Source organism: Panthera pardus, unplaced genomic scaffold (assembly GCF_024362965.1).
Source record: "Panthera pardus isolate Hobbes unplaced genomic scaffold, ASM2436296v1 HiC_scaffold_6, whole genome shotgun sequence".
NCBI classification, from domain to species: domain Eukaryota; kingdom Metazoa; phylum Chordata; class Mammalia; order Carnivora; family Felidae; genus Panthera; species Panthera pardus.
In genome coordinates this window covers 20,218,954-20,237,996 of record NW_026526991.1, presented here as the reverse complement: position 1 = coordinate 20,237,996, position 19,043 = coordinate 20,218,954, and the positions used below count along the sequence as shown (strand labels likewise).

Sequence of the window (19,043 nt, the reverse complement as noted above, 5' to 3'; positions counted from 1 at the left end):
AAAATGGATGAAGCCGTATGTGTTAACTATTGCAGAGTGATGGGGCCAGATTATACTCCTGCTAGGTGTGATTTAAATGAATGGGTGTGTATAGTATTTGTAGCTACCTTAAATCCTTTGTGGGACAAGGTGAAGAAAAAACGAACATTAGTTATTCTCTCTAATGTCAAGTATTTCAACATCTCAGATGTTATATGTATGTATCTTTGTGCATTGAAATAACTTCAAAGGACTTGCTCTGTCTACTCGATATGATATATCTATATGGTTAAATTTATTTTTTAATTTTTTTAATATGAAATTTATTGTCAAATTGGTTTCCATACAACACCCAGTGCTCATCCCAAAAGGTGCCCTCCTCAATACCATCACCAACCCTCCTCTCCCTCCCACCCCATCAACCCTCAGTTCTCAGTTTTTAAGAGTCTCTTATGCTTTGGCTGTCTCCTTTTCTAACCTCTTTTTCTTTTTTTTTTCCTTCCCCTCCCCCATGGGTTTCTGTTAAGTTTCTCAGGATCCACATAAGAGTGAAACCATATGGTATCTGTCTTTCTCTGTATGGCTTATTTCACTTAGCATCACACTCTCCAGTTCCATCCATGTTGCTACAAAGGGCCATATTTCATTCTTTCTCATTGCCACATAGTACTCCATTGTGTATGTAAACCACAATTTCTTTATCCATTCATCAGTTGATGGACATTTAGGCTCTTTCCATAATTTGGCTATTGTTGAAAGTGCTGCTATAAACATTGGGGTACAAGTGCCCCTGTGCATCAGTACTTCTGTATCCCTTGGGTAAATTCCTAGCAGTGCTATTGCTGGGTCATAGGGTAGGTCTATTTTTAATTTTCTGAGGAACCTCCACACTGTTTTCCAGAGTGGCTGCACCAATTTGCATTCCCACCAACAGTGCTAGAGGGTTCCCATTTCTCCACATCCTCGCCAGCATCTATAGTCTCCTGATTTGTTCATTTTGGCCACTCTGACTGGCGTGAGGTGATATCTGAGTGTGGTTTTGATTTGTATTTCCCTGATGAGGAGCGATGTTGAGCATCTTTTCATGTGCCTGTTGGCCATCTGGATGTCTTCTTTAGAGAAGTCTCTATTCATGTTTTCTGCCCATTTCTTCACTGGATTATTTGTTTTTCGGGTGTGGAGTTTGGTGAGCCCTTTATAGATTTTGGATACTAGCCCTTTGTCCAGTATGTCATTTGCAAATATCTTTTCCCATTCCGTTGGTTGCTTTTTAGTTTTGTTGATTGTTTCCTTTGCAGTGCAGAAGCTTTTATCTTCATGAGGTCCCAATAGTTCATTTTTGCGTTTAATTCCCTTGCCCTTGGGGATGTGTCAAGTAAGAAACTGCTGTGGCTGAGGTCAGAGAGGTTTTTTCCTGTTTTCTCCTCTAGGGTTTTGATGGTTTCCTGTCTCACATATAGGTCCTTTATCCATTTTGAGTTTGTTTTTGTGAATGGTGTAAGAGAGTGGTCTAGTTTCATCCTTTTGCATGTTGCTGTCCAGTTCTCCCAGCACCATTTGTTAAAGAGACGGTCTTTTTTTCCATTGGATATTCTTTCCTGCTTTGTCAAAGATTAGTTGGCCATACTTTTGTGGGTCCAATTCTGGACTCTCTGTTCTATTCCATTGGTCTATTGTCTTTGTGCCAATACCATGCTGTCTTGATGATTACAGCTTTGTGGTAGAGGCTAAAGTCTGGGATTGTGATGCCTCCTGCTTTGGTTGTCTTCTTCAAAATTACTTTGGCTATTCGGGGCCTTTTGTGGTTCGATACAAATTTTAGGATTACTTGTTCTAGCTTCGAGAAGAATGCTGGTGCAATTTTGATTAGGATTGCATTGGATGTGTAGATAGCTTTGGGTAGTATTGACATTTTAACAATATTCTTCCAATCCATGAGTACGGAATGTTTTTCCATTTCTTTATTTCTTCTTCAATTTCCTTCATAAGCTTTCTATAGTTTTCAGCATACAGATCTTTTACATCTTTGATTAGGTTTATTCCTAGGTATTTTATGCTTCTTGGTGCAATTGTGAATGGGATCAGTTTCTTTATTTGTCCTTCTATTGCTTCATTATCAGTGTATAAGAATGCAACTGATTTCTGTACCTTAATTTTGTATCCTGTGACTTTGCTGAACTCATGTATCAGTTCTAGCAGACTTTTGGTGGAGTCTATTGGATTTTCCATGTACAGTATCATGTCATCTGCAAAAAGTGAAAACTTCATCTTTGCCAATTTTGATGCCTTTGATTTCCTTTTGTTGTCTGATTGCTGATGCTAGAACTTCCAACACTATGTTAAACAACAGTGGTGAGAGTGGACATCCCTGTCGTGTTCCTGATCTCAGGGAGAAAGCTCTCAGTTTTTCCCCATTGAGGATGATGTTAGCTGTGGGCTTTTCATAAATGGCTTTTATGATGTTTAAGTATGTTCCTTCTATCCCGACTTTCTCAAGGGTTTTTATTAAGAAAGGATGCTGAATTTTGTCAAATGCTTTTTCTGCATCAATTGACAGGATCATATGATTCTTATCTTTTCTTTTACTAATGTGATGTATCACATTGATTGATTTGTGAATGTTAAACCAGACCTGCAGCCCAGGAATGAATCTCACTTCATCATGGTGAATAATTCTTTATATGCTGTTGAATTCGATTTGCTAGTATCTTACTGAGAATTTTTGCATCCATATTCATCAGGGATATTGGCCTGTAGTTCTCTTTTTTTTACTGGGTCTCTGTCTGGTTTAGGAATCAAAGTAATGCTGGCTTCATAGAATGAGTCTGGAAGTTTTCCTTCCCTTTCTGTTTTTTGGAATAGCTTGAGAAGGATAGGTATTATTTCTGCTTTAAATGCCTGCTTTAGAATTCCCCTGGGAAGCCATCTGGTCCAGGACTCTTATTTGTTGGGAGATTTTTGATAACTGATTCCATTTCTTCACTGGTTATGGGTCTGTTCAAGCTTTCTATTTCTTCCTGTTTGAATTTTGGGAGTGTGTGGGTGTTTAGGAATTGTCCATTTCTTCCAGGTTGTCCAATTTGTTGGCATATAATTTTTCATAGTATTCCCTGATAATTGCTTGTATTTCTGAGGGATTGGTTGTAATAATTCCATTTTCATTCACGATTTTATCTATTTGGGTCCTCTCCCTTTTCTTTTTCAGAAGCCTAGCTAGAGGTTTATCAATTTTGTTTATTTTTTCAAAAAACCAACTCTTGGTTTCATTGATGTGCTCTACAGTTTTTTTAGATTCTATATTGTTTATTTCTGCTCTGATCTTTATTATTTCTCTTCTTCTGCTGGGTGTCTTTGCTGTTTTGCTTCTATTTCCTTTAGGTGTGCTGTTAGATTTTGTATTTGGGATTTTTCTTGTTTCTTGAGATAGGCCTGGATTGCAATGTATTTTCCTCTCAGGACTGCCTTCGCTGCATCCCAAAGTGTTTGGATTGTCGTATTTTCATTTTCATTTGTTTCCATATATTTCTTAATTTCTTCTCTAATTGCCTGGTTGACCCATTCATTCTTTAGTAGGGTGTTCTTTAACCATTCTTTTGGAGGTTTTCCAGACTTTTTCCTGTGGTTGATTTCAAGCTTCATAGCATTGTGGTCAGAAAGTATGCATGGTATGATCTTAATTCTTGTATACTTATGAAGGGCTGTTTTGTGACCCAGTATGTGATCTGTCTTGGAGAATGTTCCATGTGCACTCGAGAAGAAAGTATATTCTGTTGCTTTGGGATACAGAGTTCTAAATATATCTGTCAAGTCCATCTGATCCAACGTAGCATTCAGGGCCCTTGTGTCCTTATTGCTCCTGTGTCTAGATAATCTATCCATTGTTGTAAGTGGGGTGTTAAAGTCCCCTGCAATTACCACATTCTTATCAATAAGGTTGCTTATGTTTGTAATTGTCTTATATATTTAGGGGCTCCCATATTCGGCGCATAGACGTTTATAATTGTTAGCTCTTCCTGATGGATAGACCCTGTAATTATTATATAATTCCCTTCTTCATCTCTTGTTACAGTCTTTAATTTAAAGTCTAGTTTGTCTGATATAAGTATGGCTACTCCAGCTTTCTTTTGACTTCCAGTAGCATGATAGATAGTTCTCCATCCCCTCACTTTCAATTTGAAGGTGTCCTCAGGTCTAAAATGAGTCTCTTGTAGACAGCAAATAGATGGGTCTTGTTTTTTTATCCATTCTGATACCCTATGTTTTTTGGTTGGCACATTTAGTCCATATACATTCAGTTTTATTATAGAAAGATATGGGTTTAGAGTCATTGTGATGTCTGTAGGTTTCATGCTTGTAGTGATGTCTCTGGTACCTTGTCTCACAGGATCCCCCTTAGGGTCCCTTGTAGGGCTGGTTTAGTGGTGATGAATTCCTTCAGTTTTTGTTTGTTTGGGAAAACCTTTATTTCTTCATCTATTCTGAATGACAGACTTGCTGGATAGAGGATTCTTGGTTGCATATTTTCTCTGTTCATCACATTGAAGATTTCCTGCCATTCCTTCTGGCCTGCCAACTTTCAGTAGATAAATCCGTCACTAGTCTTATCAGCCTCTCCTTATGTGTTACAGCATGTTTATCCCTAGCTGCTTTCAGAATTTTCACTTTATCCTTTTATTTTGCCAGTTTGACTATGATATGTCATGCAGGGGATCGATTCAAGTTACGTCTGAAGGGAGTTGTCTGTGCCTCTTGGATTTCAGTGCCTTTTTCCTTCCCCAGTTCAGGGAAGTTCTCAGCTATGATTTGTTCAAGTACACCTTCAGCACCTTTCCCTGTCTCTTCCTCCTCTGGAATCCCAGTTATGCATATGTTAGTACGTTTAGTTGTGTCACTTAGTTCTTTAATTCTCCCCTCATACTCCTGGATTTTTTAATCTCTCTTTTTCTCAGTTTCCTCTTTTTCCATAGTTTTATCTTCTCATTCACCTATTCTCTCCTCTGTCTCTTTAATCCAAGCTGTGGGCGCCTCCATTTTATTTTGCAGCTCATTTATAGCATTTTTTAGCTCCTCCTGACTGTTTCTTAGTCCCTTGATCTCTGTAGTAATAGATTCTCTGCTGTCCTGTATACTTTTTTCAAGCCCAGCAATTAATTTTATGACTATTATTTTAAATTCATTTTCTATTACATTGCTTAAATCGTTTTTGATCAGTTCGTTAGTTGCCGCTACTTCCAGGAGTTTCTTTTGAGGAGAATTCTTCCGTTTCGTCATTTTGGATAGTCCCTGGAGTGGCACGGAACTGCAGGGCTCTTCCTCTGTGCTGTCTGGAGTAACTTGCGCTGGTGGTCAGGGCCGCAGTCAGACCTGATGTCTGCCCCCAGCCCACCCCTGGGGCCACAGTCAGACTGGTGTGTACCTTATCTTCCCCTCTCCCAGGGGTGGTGTGGCCCCTGTCTGGGCTACTTACACATTGCCAGGCTTGTGGTGCTGCTTAGATGGGATCTGACGTATTAGCCGGGGCGGATCCACAAGGTGCACAGGGGCTAGAGGGGCAGACTCAGCTCGCTTTGCCTTTGGTAGTCTGCTTCGGGAGGGTCCCCTCTTCTATGGGCCCCTTGTCTACACTTGGCTCTAGAGAGTCCATTCTGCTAGTCTTCTGGCGGTTTTCTGGGTTATTTAGGCAGATGTGGGTGGAATCTAAGTGGTCAACAGGGCACGGTGAGCCCAGTGTCCTCCTATGCTGCCATCTTCCTCACCATGGTCTGTTAAATTTTTTTTACAGTCACAAGATAGTGTATAGTAATTGCAAAATTTTATTTATATATATTAAGTCAGTTAGCCAAACTTTAAAAATAATTACTTTTTGAAACCCTAGGTGTCTAGTATCCAAGAGTCCCTTAGTTCTAAAAAGGACCTTAGTAATCACATAGAAATTACATATGTGGTGCTTCATATGTAGTCTGTCCTTTTGCAGACCTTTGTCTTCAGATGGTCTACTCTGCTTTTTGTCAGATTAGACATATATCATGTGTGACCTCTCAAAACCCTAACCCTTACTTGACAGAAGTAGAATAAACAAATCTCTTTATAATTTGGAACGAGTTTGCCTTTTACTGCCCTTCAGAACCATCGAACCATTCTGAAAACAAAGCCTTCTAACATCAACTTCATAATTTCACTTACTGTGCTTAAGGAAGAATCTGACATATGTGTTACTAATAGTCCGCTATCAAAAATGTTGACTTCTCAATTGCTAAATGCCTTTCATGGTTCTCCATGGCTGGCTAGACTGTCTTCCTGTTGGGTACATCTATCTATCTGAAAACTGATTGATTTTTCATGGATAGTCAACAGCATATACAGTTCATGTCTTGTGTGATGATTATCCACCTTTGCCTAACAGTCTGTACTTTGCCCAGGGGCATCCCTGTGGTCAGAGGGGCGGTGATGACTGGGAGTTGGAGACTGAACTTTGCTAAGAAGCCCTTTAATCTTGGCTGGCATGGGCCTCACACTTGCCCTCAGAATGCGGAAAGGTAGCCCAGGAGAAAGACAGGCAGAAGTCCAACCTGTGTCACTGTCTTTTGGTTGCTGCTCAGTAGAGCTGTTGGCTGAGACCTGCTTGAGTCTCTTCTGGCCCCTCGTCTGTTCAGGAACATACACACACACACACACACACACACACACACTCAATCAACCTGCTGTAGTGACAAAATGGATGTTGGGGCTGTGGCATTAGTAAAAATGATATCCAGTCTCTTAAAAAAAAAAAAAAAAGACTCACCTGTGTCCCTGGCCAGGCACCCCATGCTGATCAAGAAAGGCCAAACCTGCTCCTTCGAACTCCATAGTCTGTGACCCCAGAGAGCTAGGCCAGGCCTTTCCATGCTCCCAGCTGGGTGCCAGTAGATGTTTACTGCCTGCCTGGAGCCCACCTGCTCAGGCACAAGTCAGAGTAAAATATTAGGAGCAGAAAAAAATATCATATTCTTAGACAAGTAATGATAGAAAGAGCATACACATTTTTTTTAATTTAATTTTTTCTAAATTTACATCCAAATTAGTTAGCATATAGTGCAACAATGACTTCAGGAGTAGATTCCTTAGTGCCCCTTACCCATTTAGCCCATCCCCCCTCCCACACCCCCTCCAGTAACCCTCTATTTGTTCTCCATATTTATGAGTCTCTTCTGTTCTGTCCCCCTCCCTGTTTTTATATTATTTTTATTGCCTTTCCCTTATGTTCATTTGTTTTGTCTCTTAAAGTCCTCATATGAGTGAAGTCATGTGGTATTTGTCTTTCTCTGACTAATTTCACTTAGCATAATACCCTCCAGTTCCATCCACGTAGTTGCAAATGGCAAGATTTCATTCTTTTTGATTGCTGAGTAATACTCCATTGTATATATGTACCACATCTTCTTTATCCATTCATCCATCGATGCACATTTGGGCTCTTTCCATACTTTGGCTATTGTTCATAGTGCTGCTATAAATATGAGGGTGCATGTGTCCCTTCAAAACGGCACACCTGTATCCCTTGGATAAATACCTAGTAGTATTTATCCAGGGATTTATCTAGAGTACTTATCCAAGGATAAATTTATCCAGTATTTATCCCAGCAATTGCTGGGTTGTAGGGTAGTTTTATTTTTAGTTTTTTGAGGAACCTCCATACTGTTTTACAGAGTGGCTGCACCAGCTTGCATTCCCACCAGCAGTGCAAAAGAGATCCTCTTTCTCTGCATCCTCGCCAACATCTGTTGTTGACTGAGTTGTTAATGTTAGCCATTCTGACAGGTGTGAGGTGGTATCTAGAGCATAAACATTTTGAGATTATTGGTGCTAAGATACCAAATTATATAAACACTTATGTGATTCATCTGATTTTTCTTCAAATTCTGAAAGGTATGTTTCATGTAGTTATATTTTTTGCCTTTATGTCAATGATAGGTATATTTTAATTTGGTGGAGGAAAACCAACACTTAAAAATTTTTTTAACATTTTATTTTATTTTGAGAGACACAGTGGAAGCAGGGGAGGGGTAGAGGGAGAGGGAGACACAGAATCCAAAGCAGGCTCCAGGCTCTGAGCCGTCAGCACATTCCCCGATGTGGGGCTCAAACCCACAAATGCGAGATCATGACCTGAGCCAAAGTCAGGTGCTTAACTGAATGAGTCACCCAGGCACCTCTGAAAGCCAACACTTTAAAGTTAGCTGAGTTTTTCTCCAGAGTCCTCTCCTTTCTTTAATGTGCCATACCTTGTACCTGATACCCCGTTCACATTACTGTGCCTTTAAAAATAGTCTTCTTAGGGTGCCTGGGTGGCTCAGTCAGTTAAGCATTTGACTCTTGATTTTGGCTCAGGTCATGATCTCACAGTTGAGTGAGTTTGAGTCCCACACTGGGCTCTTCACTGGCAGCATGGAGCCTGCTTAGAATTCTGTCTCTTTCCCTCTCTCTGCCCCTTCTTACTGTTTCTGTCTCTCTCAAAGTAAATATACTTAAACAAAAAAAAAAACCAAAACCTTCTTAGAGGGATCTATTTAGGTTTTAAAAAATATCCTTTAGTACTTTATGACTATAAAAATAATTCCTCCTCAAAAAATTAAAAATAGAAATACCATGTGATTCAGTAATTCCACTACTGGGAGCACCTGGGGGGCTCAGTCAGTGTCCAACTCATTTTTTTTTTTAATGTTTATTTATTTTTGAGAGACAGAGTGGGAGCAGGAGAGGGACAGAGAGAGGGAGACACGGAATCCAAAGCAGGCTCCAGGCTCTGAGCTGTCAGCACAGAACCCAACACAGGGCTTGAACTCATGAACTGTGAGATCATGACCTGAGCTGAAGTTGCCTGCTTAACCAACTGAGCTATCCAGGTGCCCCAAATGTCCGACTCTTGATTTCAGCTCAGGTCATGATCTCACAGTTTGTGAGATTGAGCCTCGTGTTGGGCTTTGCATTAACAACATGGAGCCTGCTTGGGATTCTCTCTGCCTCTCCCTCTCTCTCTTTCAAAATAAATAAATAAACATTTAAAAAAAATATAATCCCACTACTAGGTATTTACCAAAGAAAACAAAAACATTAACTCAAAAATATAGATGTTCACTGCAGTGTTATTTACAAGAGCCAAGATATGGAGGCAACCTAAGTGTCCATCAGTAGATGAGTGGGTAAGGAGAATGTGGTATATGTACACAATGGAATATTACACAGCATAAAAAAGGATGAGATTGTGCCATTTGAAATAACATGGGTGGACCTAGAGGGTATTACGCTAAGTGAAATAAGTCAGACTGAGAAAGACAAATATATGATTCTACTTATAAGTGGAATCTTTAAAAAAAATGAATAAATAAACAAAAAGCAGAATCAGACTTTTGTAAGTACAAAGACCTGTAAGTACAAAAAAAAAGAAAACAAAAAAACCTGATGGCTGCCAGAGGAGAGTGGGTGGGGGGTATGGGCAGCATGGGTGAAGGAGAGTGAGAGATACAGGTTTCCAGTTATGGAATCAGTAAGTTATGGGAATAAAAGGAATATGGTCAATGGTATTATAACAGCGATGTAATGGGGCAGATGGTAGCTACACTTGTGAGCACAGCATAATGTATAAACTTGTCAAATCACTAAGTTATACACCTGAAACTAATATAATACTGTGTTTCAACTACACTGAAATTAATAAAAATTCCTGCTCAGTGCAGGCATTTTGAAAAAATGTAAAAACGTACAAAAGTTATTGAAGCCCTATATTCAAGGATAACCTAATTAAATTGTAATTATATCCTTTCACCTTTTTTTTTCCTATGAGAGATCTTTTAAAAAGGATTATACCACGTATTTGTGATCTTTTCTCTTAGTTCTCATGCACATGAAATGGACAATAAGCAATTTTGGAAAGTCTACTATGAACATCTAGAAAAAGCAGCTCTACATGCTGGTATGTAAGGGGAAGTGAAAGGGAGGCTGGGGAAAAAAAGGTGGTTTAACGATTTAATTTTTTACTGCTTAATTGTGCATGAAATCGGGAAACAGAAATGAGTAATGTACTATCCTGATAACCTTTGGATATATTTTATTGTTTCCTCATATTACTAGAGCTAGAAACACCCTCACATGAGGAGACCCAGAGGACAAATGTTAACATTTCTCTAGTGGTTCCAATGACTTTTTTTCTTGCAGAGAAAGAGCTGCAAAATGATGTAAGAGATGAGAAGTCCATTGGAGATGAAAGTTGGGAGCAGCCTCAGGAAGGAGATGTTGGAGCTCTTTATCATGAGCAGTTAACATCAAAAACTGACTGTCAGGAAAGACTGGACCACACCAACTTCCGATTTTTGCTCTGGCGAGCTCTGGCAAAATTCCCAGAGAGGGTAGAGCCACGGTCCAGGGAGCTTTCCCCACTTTTCCTGAGATTTATCCAGTAAGTATTCCTTTCCAGGAATATGTCCCTGGTAGAGTATGAGGAAGAGAAGATGTGAAGTCTTAAACTCCCAAGTAGGCTGTTTTTTTAGTATGTCCATCACATTTTCAAACCATTGGCTCATCTGTAAAGCACTGGCTCTCTCAGATAACAGCTAGTTTTTTTTTTGCCACTTAATTTGACACCAGTTAAATTGTAACCATGCCACAAATGGTGTTAATAAAAATTCCAAGTTAAAAAAAAATTATAGGGGCAACTAGATGGCTCAGTTGGTTAAGTGTCTGACTTCGGCTCAGGTCACGATCTCATGGTTCATGGGTTTGAGCCCCACATTAGGCTCTGGGCTTGATAGCTCAGAGCCTGGAGCCTGCTTTGGATTCTGTGTCTCCCTCTCTCTCTGCGCCTCTCTCTCTGTCTGTCTCTCTCGCTCTCTCTCTCTCTCAAAAATGAACATTAAAATTTTTTTTATTTTAAATTAAAAAATATAAAAATAAAAATTCCGGGTTACAGGGGCACCTGGGTGGCTCAGTCGGTTAAACATCCAACTTCAGCTCAGGTCATGGTTTCACAGTCCGTGAGTTTGAGCCCCGCATCCGGCTCTGTGCTGACAGCTTGGACCCTGGAGCCTGCTTTGGATTCTGTGTCTCCCTCTCTCTCTGCCCCTCCTCCGTTCATGCTCTGTCTCTCTCTGTCTCAAAAATAAAGAAACATTAAAAAAATTTTTTTTTAATTGCAGGTTACAAAATAAGAAAGGCTTGTTGAATTAGATTAGCATACAAAGGCCTTGTTATTTTTTTGCCTTGTTGTTTCATTGCCTTCCTTGGGGCTTTAACGTGTTTTCCAGAAACCCAGCCCCAGCCACTGTGTTGTCAGCCTGCTTATGTTTTTTCCAGAAACCCAGCCCCAGCCACTGTGTTGTCAGCCTGCTTATGTTTCCTAGGATGCTGAGGGGGAATGTACTTTGTATGTTGCTACAGAATAACAACTTTCTGCAGCATTGCTTTGTTTTGAGTAGATAATTGGATGACTTTAAAACTCTAAAGATACGGAATGTGATGTACAGAACAGGACTAATCATCAATGAAGAGTATGTTTTATAGTAGCATTTCATTATATGGGAAAGTGTCATATGTGTAGCTTAAGCAGGCTACAAACCACAGCATGCTTGGCTTGTTCCAAGAACAGCAAGAAAGTCTGAGTGGCTATAGCAGTGACCCTGGGAGAAAATAGTTAAAGATTAGGCCAAAAACTTAACAGGAGACCAAATTGTGTAGGGCCTTCAAGTGACGGTAAAGGACTTGTTTTTTTTTCTGTTAGTGAAATGGAAAGACATCAGAAGGTTTAAACAGAGGTGACATGACTTAAGATTTCTTAAGGATTTTTCTAGCTGTCATGTCAAGAATAGACTGTGGGTCGGTCAGAGCAGATAGACCAGCTTCAGAGATTATAAAGTCCGGCAAGAAATGTGGGTGACTTGACCAAGGTTGTAGTAGTACAGCTGATGAGGGGTGGTTGAATTCTGCATATTCTTGGAAAGATTTCAAGTCAGTAAAATATATTTGGGGGGGATCACACTTAGAACAGCCTGTGCAGTTTGGTCAGCCAACAGATCAGATGTGTAGGTGTTTGGGGGAAAAGGGGGAATGTTGGTACAGGAAGGTGAAAGGGGAGGAATTGGGGATGTCTCTAAGGTTTTGAGCTGAGCGACTGGAAGAAGAGAGTCACCATTTACTGAGATTGGGAGGAAAGCACAGGTTTGCAGATGTGTGGGGGAGATCAGGAATTCATTTTTCTAGGTGTTATGTTTGGGATACTGAATAGCCATCTAAGTAGGGATGTTGAATAGGCAGTTGAATTTGAAGTTTAAAGTTGGAGGGAAAGGTTTGGCCTAAAGATTATAAATTGAGAATCATCGGTATACACATGATTTTTAAATCGTGAGACCAGGAATGAAGCTACATCTAAGGTGTAAACGTAGAGAGAGAAGACTTCTAAGGACTGATAGCTGAGATTTAGAAGTTGGGAGATAAGGAGCCAGCAAAGGAAGCCAGAAAGAGTGAGAGAAGAACCAAGACCATGTAGCATCCCAGGTGCCACATGAAGAAAGCATTTTGAAGAGGGAGTAATTAGTTGGATCATACATATCTGAGATGTCAGTCAGATAAAGCATAAGAATTGATCATTGGCTTTAGAAGGAATCTTAACGAGAGTTGTTTCGGTTAACCTGGTAGGGATGAAAGCCTGATTAAAATGAGCTTAAAAGGAAACAGAACTAAAAATGAAAACAGCAAGTGTGGATAGTTCTTGTAAAAAAGAAGCAGACAGGTGGAGGGTGATGTGGGAGTGGAGAGAGCTGCTGTTGGTAGGTTGCTGTTGAAGATTTAAGCAGCGCACCTCTGTGTAATGCTGGTGTTGTGAATGATCCAGAAAGGAGGGAAAATTTGTAATGTAAGAGAGGGAATAAAATTGCTGGAGTCATGTCTTTGAATAGTTAAGATAGGATCCAGTGCATAAGTAGAAAAGTTTATATGAATAATTCATTCTGGCAAAGGTTACAAACAAAGATTCAGGCAGGTCAGTAGGTTCCATGGTGGAAGAGCAATGATTTTTTCACCTAATTCTTCAGGCTTCAGTTTATTTATAGCATGAAAACGATATTTAGCTGCCCTGCCTTGTTTTGAAGATCATATAAAATAATGTTTATCAGTTGTTTTGTGCGCTACAAAGAGCTATACATATGGAAGCAAGTACTAATGGTGTTAACAGGAAATAAATTTCCTGCTCTGTTAATTTTCTAAATTTTTCCCTAAAGAAAGAAAGGGATTACTAATAGATTCCTGGGGATGGAGAGAGGAGCCTGTAACAAGATGTCGTTTCTGAGTTTAAGAAGACTTAGAGACTATAGATAAACAATATATTTTTTTTTTTTTTTAATTTTTTTTTTCAACGTTTTTTATTTATTTTTGGGACAGAGAGAGACAGACAGAGCATGAACGGGGGAGGGGCAGAGAGAGGGAGACACAGAATCGGAAACAGGCTCCAGGCTCTGAGCCATCAGCCCAGAGCCCGACGCGGGGCTCGAACTCACGGACCGCGAGATCGTGACCTGGCTGAAGTCGGACGCTTAACCGACTGCGCCACCCAGGCGCCCCATAGATAAACAATATTTTTTTAAAAGATATACAATTTAAAAAATATTTAACATTAGTTGGCAACGATTACCTGTGGCAAATACTTTTATAGATGATCCAAACTAATGGAAAATGCAAATGTCACCTTTCATTTTGACTTTGAAATATATTATGGGCTTTTTATTTTATTTTTTTTTTACTAGAAATTTACATTTCTAAATATGTTTCCAACAATTCAGTGTTAGAACTAATTTGTGAATCCCTTGTAAACAAACATTCTTTGAGAAGAACCAAACCAGAGGCAGGAGTGACTAACAATGACAATACCTTGATAACAGGTGACATCTAAAGAGTCCCTGCTGTGTGCTAGAAGCACTCTTGTGAGTGCTCCGTGTGAGTTATCTTACTTAACAAACACTAGTGAACATGCTGTGCATGGAGATACAGTTTAAAATTTATGTTCTATATGGTTAACTGAGTGTTGGGATTATAGTGGGGGTGCTGTTCAGTACATGATGGTATGGTTTGTAACCGACACAGCAACCTTGTTCATTTTATTTATTCGTCTGCCTGGTAGGTATCAAGTGCTAGATCCTGCTGGCTGAAAATACAGAGTTGACTATAGTAAAGCGTCCTAGCTCTCCAGGGCTAGCTTCGTGTATTCACCTGGAGTTTAACGTGTGTTGACCTGGAGTGTCTTCCAGGTGTGCTACCCTCAAACATGTTATTTTATCAGTGTATTTTTGAGTGCAGACTTTAAAGCCTGTCTGATCGATTTCCTTGTGTCTGTAGCCCAGTGCCGTCCATGCACAAAACAGACCACAAATGAACAAGTTGTTGGATGATGGAATTAAAATGACTCAAAAGCAATGCACTCTGTGGCAGCCTTCAAGATAATATTAGTTACTTCAAATAGCAGACCAAAATTAAAGGGATGGAATCTAATAAAAACAAACATGAATAGGAATTGGATGAGCTTAGTTTAAAGAGGCAAAACACAAATACTTTGTGATTTTCACTACCTGGACATTCAGTTTGAGTCTGTGTCATGCTGTGTCTGCCCCTGAAAGCAATGGAGTTGACAGTCCACCTGTCTTACCAGACCACGTCCAGAGGACTGAATTTTGCTGTGGCACTATATTTGCAAAAGGACATTGGCAAAGTACAGTGGGTCTGGGTGAAAGTGACTGGCATGGTGTTAGTGCTATGCTTTCCTTATTTAATAAAATCCACCCCTATACCCACCTCCCCCAGTTACGGTTCCAGAGACAGAGAGACTGATTTCAGCTCAGGCCAAAAGAGATTTTTCAAATATTTTTAACAGTGTAACAGTGGGATTTTAAAAGTGTAACTGCAATTAATGGTAGGTTTGCCAAACCAGGTACTTAAGAGGGGCTGAATAAGAAAGAATAATGTGAGGAGGTTTGGCTAAGGTGCCCCTGGTGACTCTTCATTGTGTGACTCTGAACCGTGGATGTACACCCATCTGTCACAAACAGAATTAGGACAACTCCGCTTCATCTCTTTCCACTGTAGCAACGAGTATTACCCAGCAGACCTGCAGGTCGCTCCCACCCAGGATCTGCGCAGGAAAGGCAAAGGGGTGGCCGCGGAGGAGACTGAAGAGGAACCCGATGCTGGAGATGACGAAGAGCTGGAGGAAGAAGCGGTGCCCATGGATGAGCCCTCACAGAAGAAAAAGACCAGAAGAGCTGCAGCAAAGTAAGTTCAACATTGCTGGAAGATCACAGATCCAGGGTTCTGGGAGAAACGGGAAGAGACCTCTGATGGCCTAAGTGTGGACAAGACGAACCACTCAGATAATTACTCAGAGAAGTGCTGCATCGCCTTGCGATTTTCTTTTGCAGCCTAAAGAAACCTGCCAGTTTTCTGAGTTTTTTGGTTGCTTATTATTACTTATTTTGCCCCTGACTTGAGTTGTCGGGATTTTTGGGGTCATCTAATCATAAGTGCTTTTTATCGACAAGAGCATTGGTCCTCGAGTGGTTGAATGCTCTTTGATCTTTGCCCTTCACTCTCATGGCACCAGGGTGTTATTTGGTGTGCTAGGGGAACACGTAATGGAACATCTCTTATAAATCTGTCAGCACTTTTGCCTTTTGACTTGTCCCTACCACTTGCCCCCATTACATTCTCTTTCCTGTCATCTGGGGTGTTCACTTACGTAAATTGTTAAGAAACCTCAGAAAAAGTAGAAGTGATCAGGCTTTCAGAAGTTACTGCAGCTTCCTTGAAGACTGTCTGCATTGAGGCTGCAAGGATCCAGTGTATTGGTGCTACCGTGTTATTTTAGCACTTTATAAATCTCAAACTGATCTGCCTATTTGTTCAGTCTTCCCACGAGCCTTTTATTGGTTCATTCAGCAGCTGTTCTGAGTGCATTTTGTTAAGTGTTGGGCTTCAGAGCTACACAGGAAGCACAGTCTAATGCCTGGTCAAATTTTTTTATAGAAGTATTTTTAAAGGAGTTTTAGGGCAGGACAAATCCAAAAACAACAACGACAAAAACTGAGTTCTAGGATCATAGTGAAAAATGACTTAATTCTATCACAAAGAGAAGATTGTTACAAAGGAGAGGGCCCCACTGAAGCTGAAAGATGAAAGAAAGCCTGCTGGGCAGCTAGGGCAGGGAAGGACTTGGCAGCTAATGGAAATAGTGTGAGAGCGCCTGGGTGGCTCAGTCAGTTAAGTGTCTGACTCTTGATTTCGACTCACATCATGATCTCACCTGAGTTGGTGAGTTTGAGCCCTGCATCTGGCTCTTTGCTGACAGCGCAGAGCCTGCTTGGGATTCCCTCCCTCTCTCTCTCTCTCTCTCTCTCTCTCTCTCTCTCTCTCTCTCTCTCCCCCTCTCCCTCTCCCTCCCTCCCCCTCCCTCTCCCTCCCTCCCCCTCCCTCTCCCTCTCTCCCTCCCTCTCCCTCTCTCCCTCCCTCTCCCTCTCTCCCTCCCTCTCCCTCTCTCCCTCCCTCTCCCTCTCTCCCTCCCTCTTTCCCTCTCTCCCCCCTCTCTCTTTTTGCCCCTCCTCCCCTGTGTTCTCTCTCTCTCTCAAAATGAATGAATGAATGAATGAGATAGTGTATAAAGCATAGGGGCAAGAAAGAGTGTGGCCATGCTTCCTGAAACTAGTTCCTTTTGTTTCTACCTTCTCATAACTCTGAGCGTTCTGTCCCCTACTACTTTCTCCAAGACCAAGATTGCTGTTTTCTTCTTCGTATCCTCAGCACACAGCTAGCAAAAGATTAGTCCTCGTATTTCTTTGTTGGATAAATGAATAAGCTACTTACTTATCCAGTCATACCTCTTTCTTTCTTACCTCTGGACCTTTGCTGTGTCCTCCCCTCTTTCTGCTGTGCCCTCCCCTCTTTCTGCTGTGCCCTCCCCTCTTTCTGCTGTGCCCTTGCCTCACACCTGCCAACTGAAATTCTACTCATGCTTCCAGAAACTGTTCTGTGCTACTTCTTTATGGAAGCTTGTCCTGTCTTTTAAACTGAAAGTTCTCTTAACTCAGCTTCAGACTCAGAACAGCCATTTCATGCCTCTATCATGGTGCTTCTCCTTGCCTTGGATATTAATGAATTTTTTATAGATCTGCCATATAAATCAGAATGTCTTTTAAGGATAAGGTTCACGTCTTGATTTTTCTGCCCCCTGTAGCCAAACTTAGAATATTGCTAACATACACCAGTTAAAATGTGAGGAGGGACGCCTGGGTGGTTAGGTCAGTTAAGCATCTGACTTTTGATTTCAGTTCAAGTCTTGATGTCAGTGTTGTGAGTTCAAGCCCCTCACTGGGCTCCACGCTGGGTGTGGAGCCAACTTAAAAAAACAAAAAAAAGGAAAAGAAAATTTGGGTAAATTGGTACTCACATTCATTCCTGTGTCATCTCAATAAATGCATAGTCCTGAGTTTGTAATCCTTCATGGAACATGGTCCTTGCTAGCAAGTATTTATTGAGAACATACAAATTGGTTCCTGTTTTCTTTGGCTTTTTAAGGCCACATGGAGCATAAAAAAATAATACATGTTGGGGGGAAGGAGTAGATATTTTCAAAGAAAATTTTAGAAGTTTATTTGTAAAACTGTAAGTAAGGGCTCAGTGATAAGTATATATGGACATTGTATCAGACTTCTCTAGAGAAGCAGACCAACAGAATGAAAGTAGGTGTGTGTGTGTGTGTGTGTGTGTGTGTGTGTGTGTGTGTGTGTGTGTGTGTAAAGATTTATTTTAACGAATTGGCTCATGAGATTATGGGAGCCAGCAGGTCCAGAATTTGTAGGGCAAGATGGCAAGCTAGAAACTTAGGCAAGATTTGGTGCTGTAGTCTTGAGCACAAAATTCATAGACTGGGATTTCTATGTCACAATTTTATGGCAGAATTCCTTCTCTGAGAAATATCTGTTTTTGCTCTTAAGGCCTCATTGAATGAGTCCGATCCACATTATTGAGGGTAGTCTCCTTTATTTAAAGCCAACCGATTTTGTCAACATCTACAAAATACTTGCAACACCTAGATTAGTGTTTCATTACATAACTGACTGCTGTAATTTAGACAGGTGGACACATAAGACTAACCATCACAGGTATGGAAGCTAAATGTAAGCACGAGTGCTACCCTTATCCCCATTTCTCCGTAATATGTAAAGAGGTCCTAACTTCAAGATTACTTTCTCTGTTAATAGAGTCCCGTAGGACTTTTACAGTTTTGCATTCTTTTGCCTGGGAGCAGAGGAGGAGCACTGTTTACTAAACTCTTAGGAGCAGAGTCCCCACAAGTTTGGTTCAATCCTTGCAGGAAATCCAGGAGGTGGTGTCTTTGCCTGGATGAGGAAACTGAGACTCTGAAACATTAAGTCGCTCTCCCCAAAGTCAGCAACACCTGTGCAGCATGGTTTCTATCTCTCTTCACTTCTCCCTGCTTTTAGTCTTGAAATAGGCAAATAAAACCTCTTAAGGGGCACCTGGGTGGCACAGTCGGTTAAGCGTCCGACTTCAGCCAGGTCACGATCTCGCAGTCTGTGAGTTCGAGCCCCGCGTCAGGCTCTGGGCTGATGGCTCAGAGCCTGGAGCCTGTTTCCGATTCTGTGTCTCCCTCTCTCTCTGCCCCGCCCCCGTTCATGCTCTGTCTCTCTCTGTCCCAAAAATAAATAAACGTTGAAAAAAAAAAAAAAATTAAAAAAAAAAAAAAACCTCTTAAAATCGTAACGTTTGTTCATTCAGGTTTGTTTTTTTTTTTTTTTTTAAGCCCTATACAGCTTATAAATTATACACAGAGTGAACACAGTTTGTTTCCCAAGTACTATTGTAAAGCCTCATCGGGGCACCTGGGTGGCTCAGTCGGTTGAGTGTCCAACTTCGACTCAGGTCATGATCTCACTGTTCCCAAGTTGGAGCCCCACGTCGGGCTCTGTGCTGACAGCTCAGAGCCTGGAGCCTGCTTCAGATTCTGTGTCTCCCTCTCTGTCTCTGCCCCTCCT

At 40.9% G+C, this 19,043-nt stretch overlaps 1 protein-coding gene across 2 annotated transcripts in view; it reads left to right on the top strand.

The window, feature by feature from the left end:
* UTP20 (UTP20 small subunit processome component) overlaps window positions 1–19,043 on the top strand; it is a 109,210-nt gene that overhangs the window by 28,511 nt on the left and 61,656 nt on the right. For both annotated transcript variants that reach the window (XM_019446575.2, XM_019446574.2), the window contains exons 20-22: window positions 9,852–9,931; window positions 10,174–10,414; window positions 15,082–15,267. In XM_019446575.2, coding sequence (XP_019302120.2) covers window positions 9,852–9,931; window positions 10,174–10,414; window positions 15,082–15,267 — 507 coding nt within the window. The remainder of the gene's footprint in view (window positions 1–9,851; window positions 9,932–10,173; window positions 10,415–15,081; window positions 15,268–19,043) is intronic.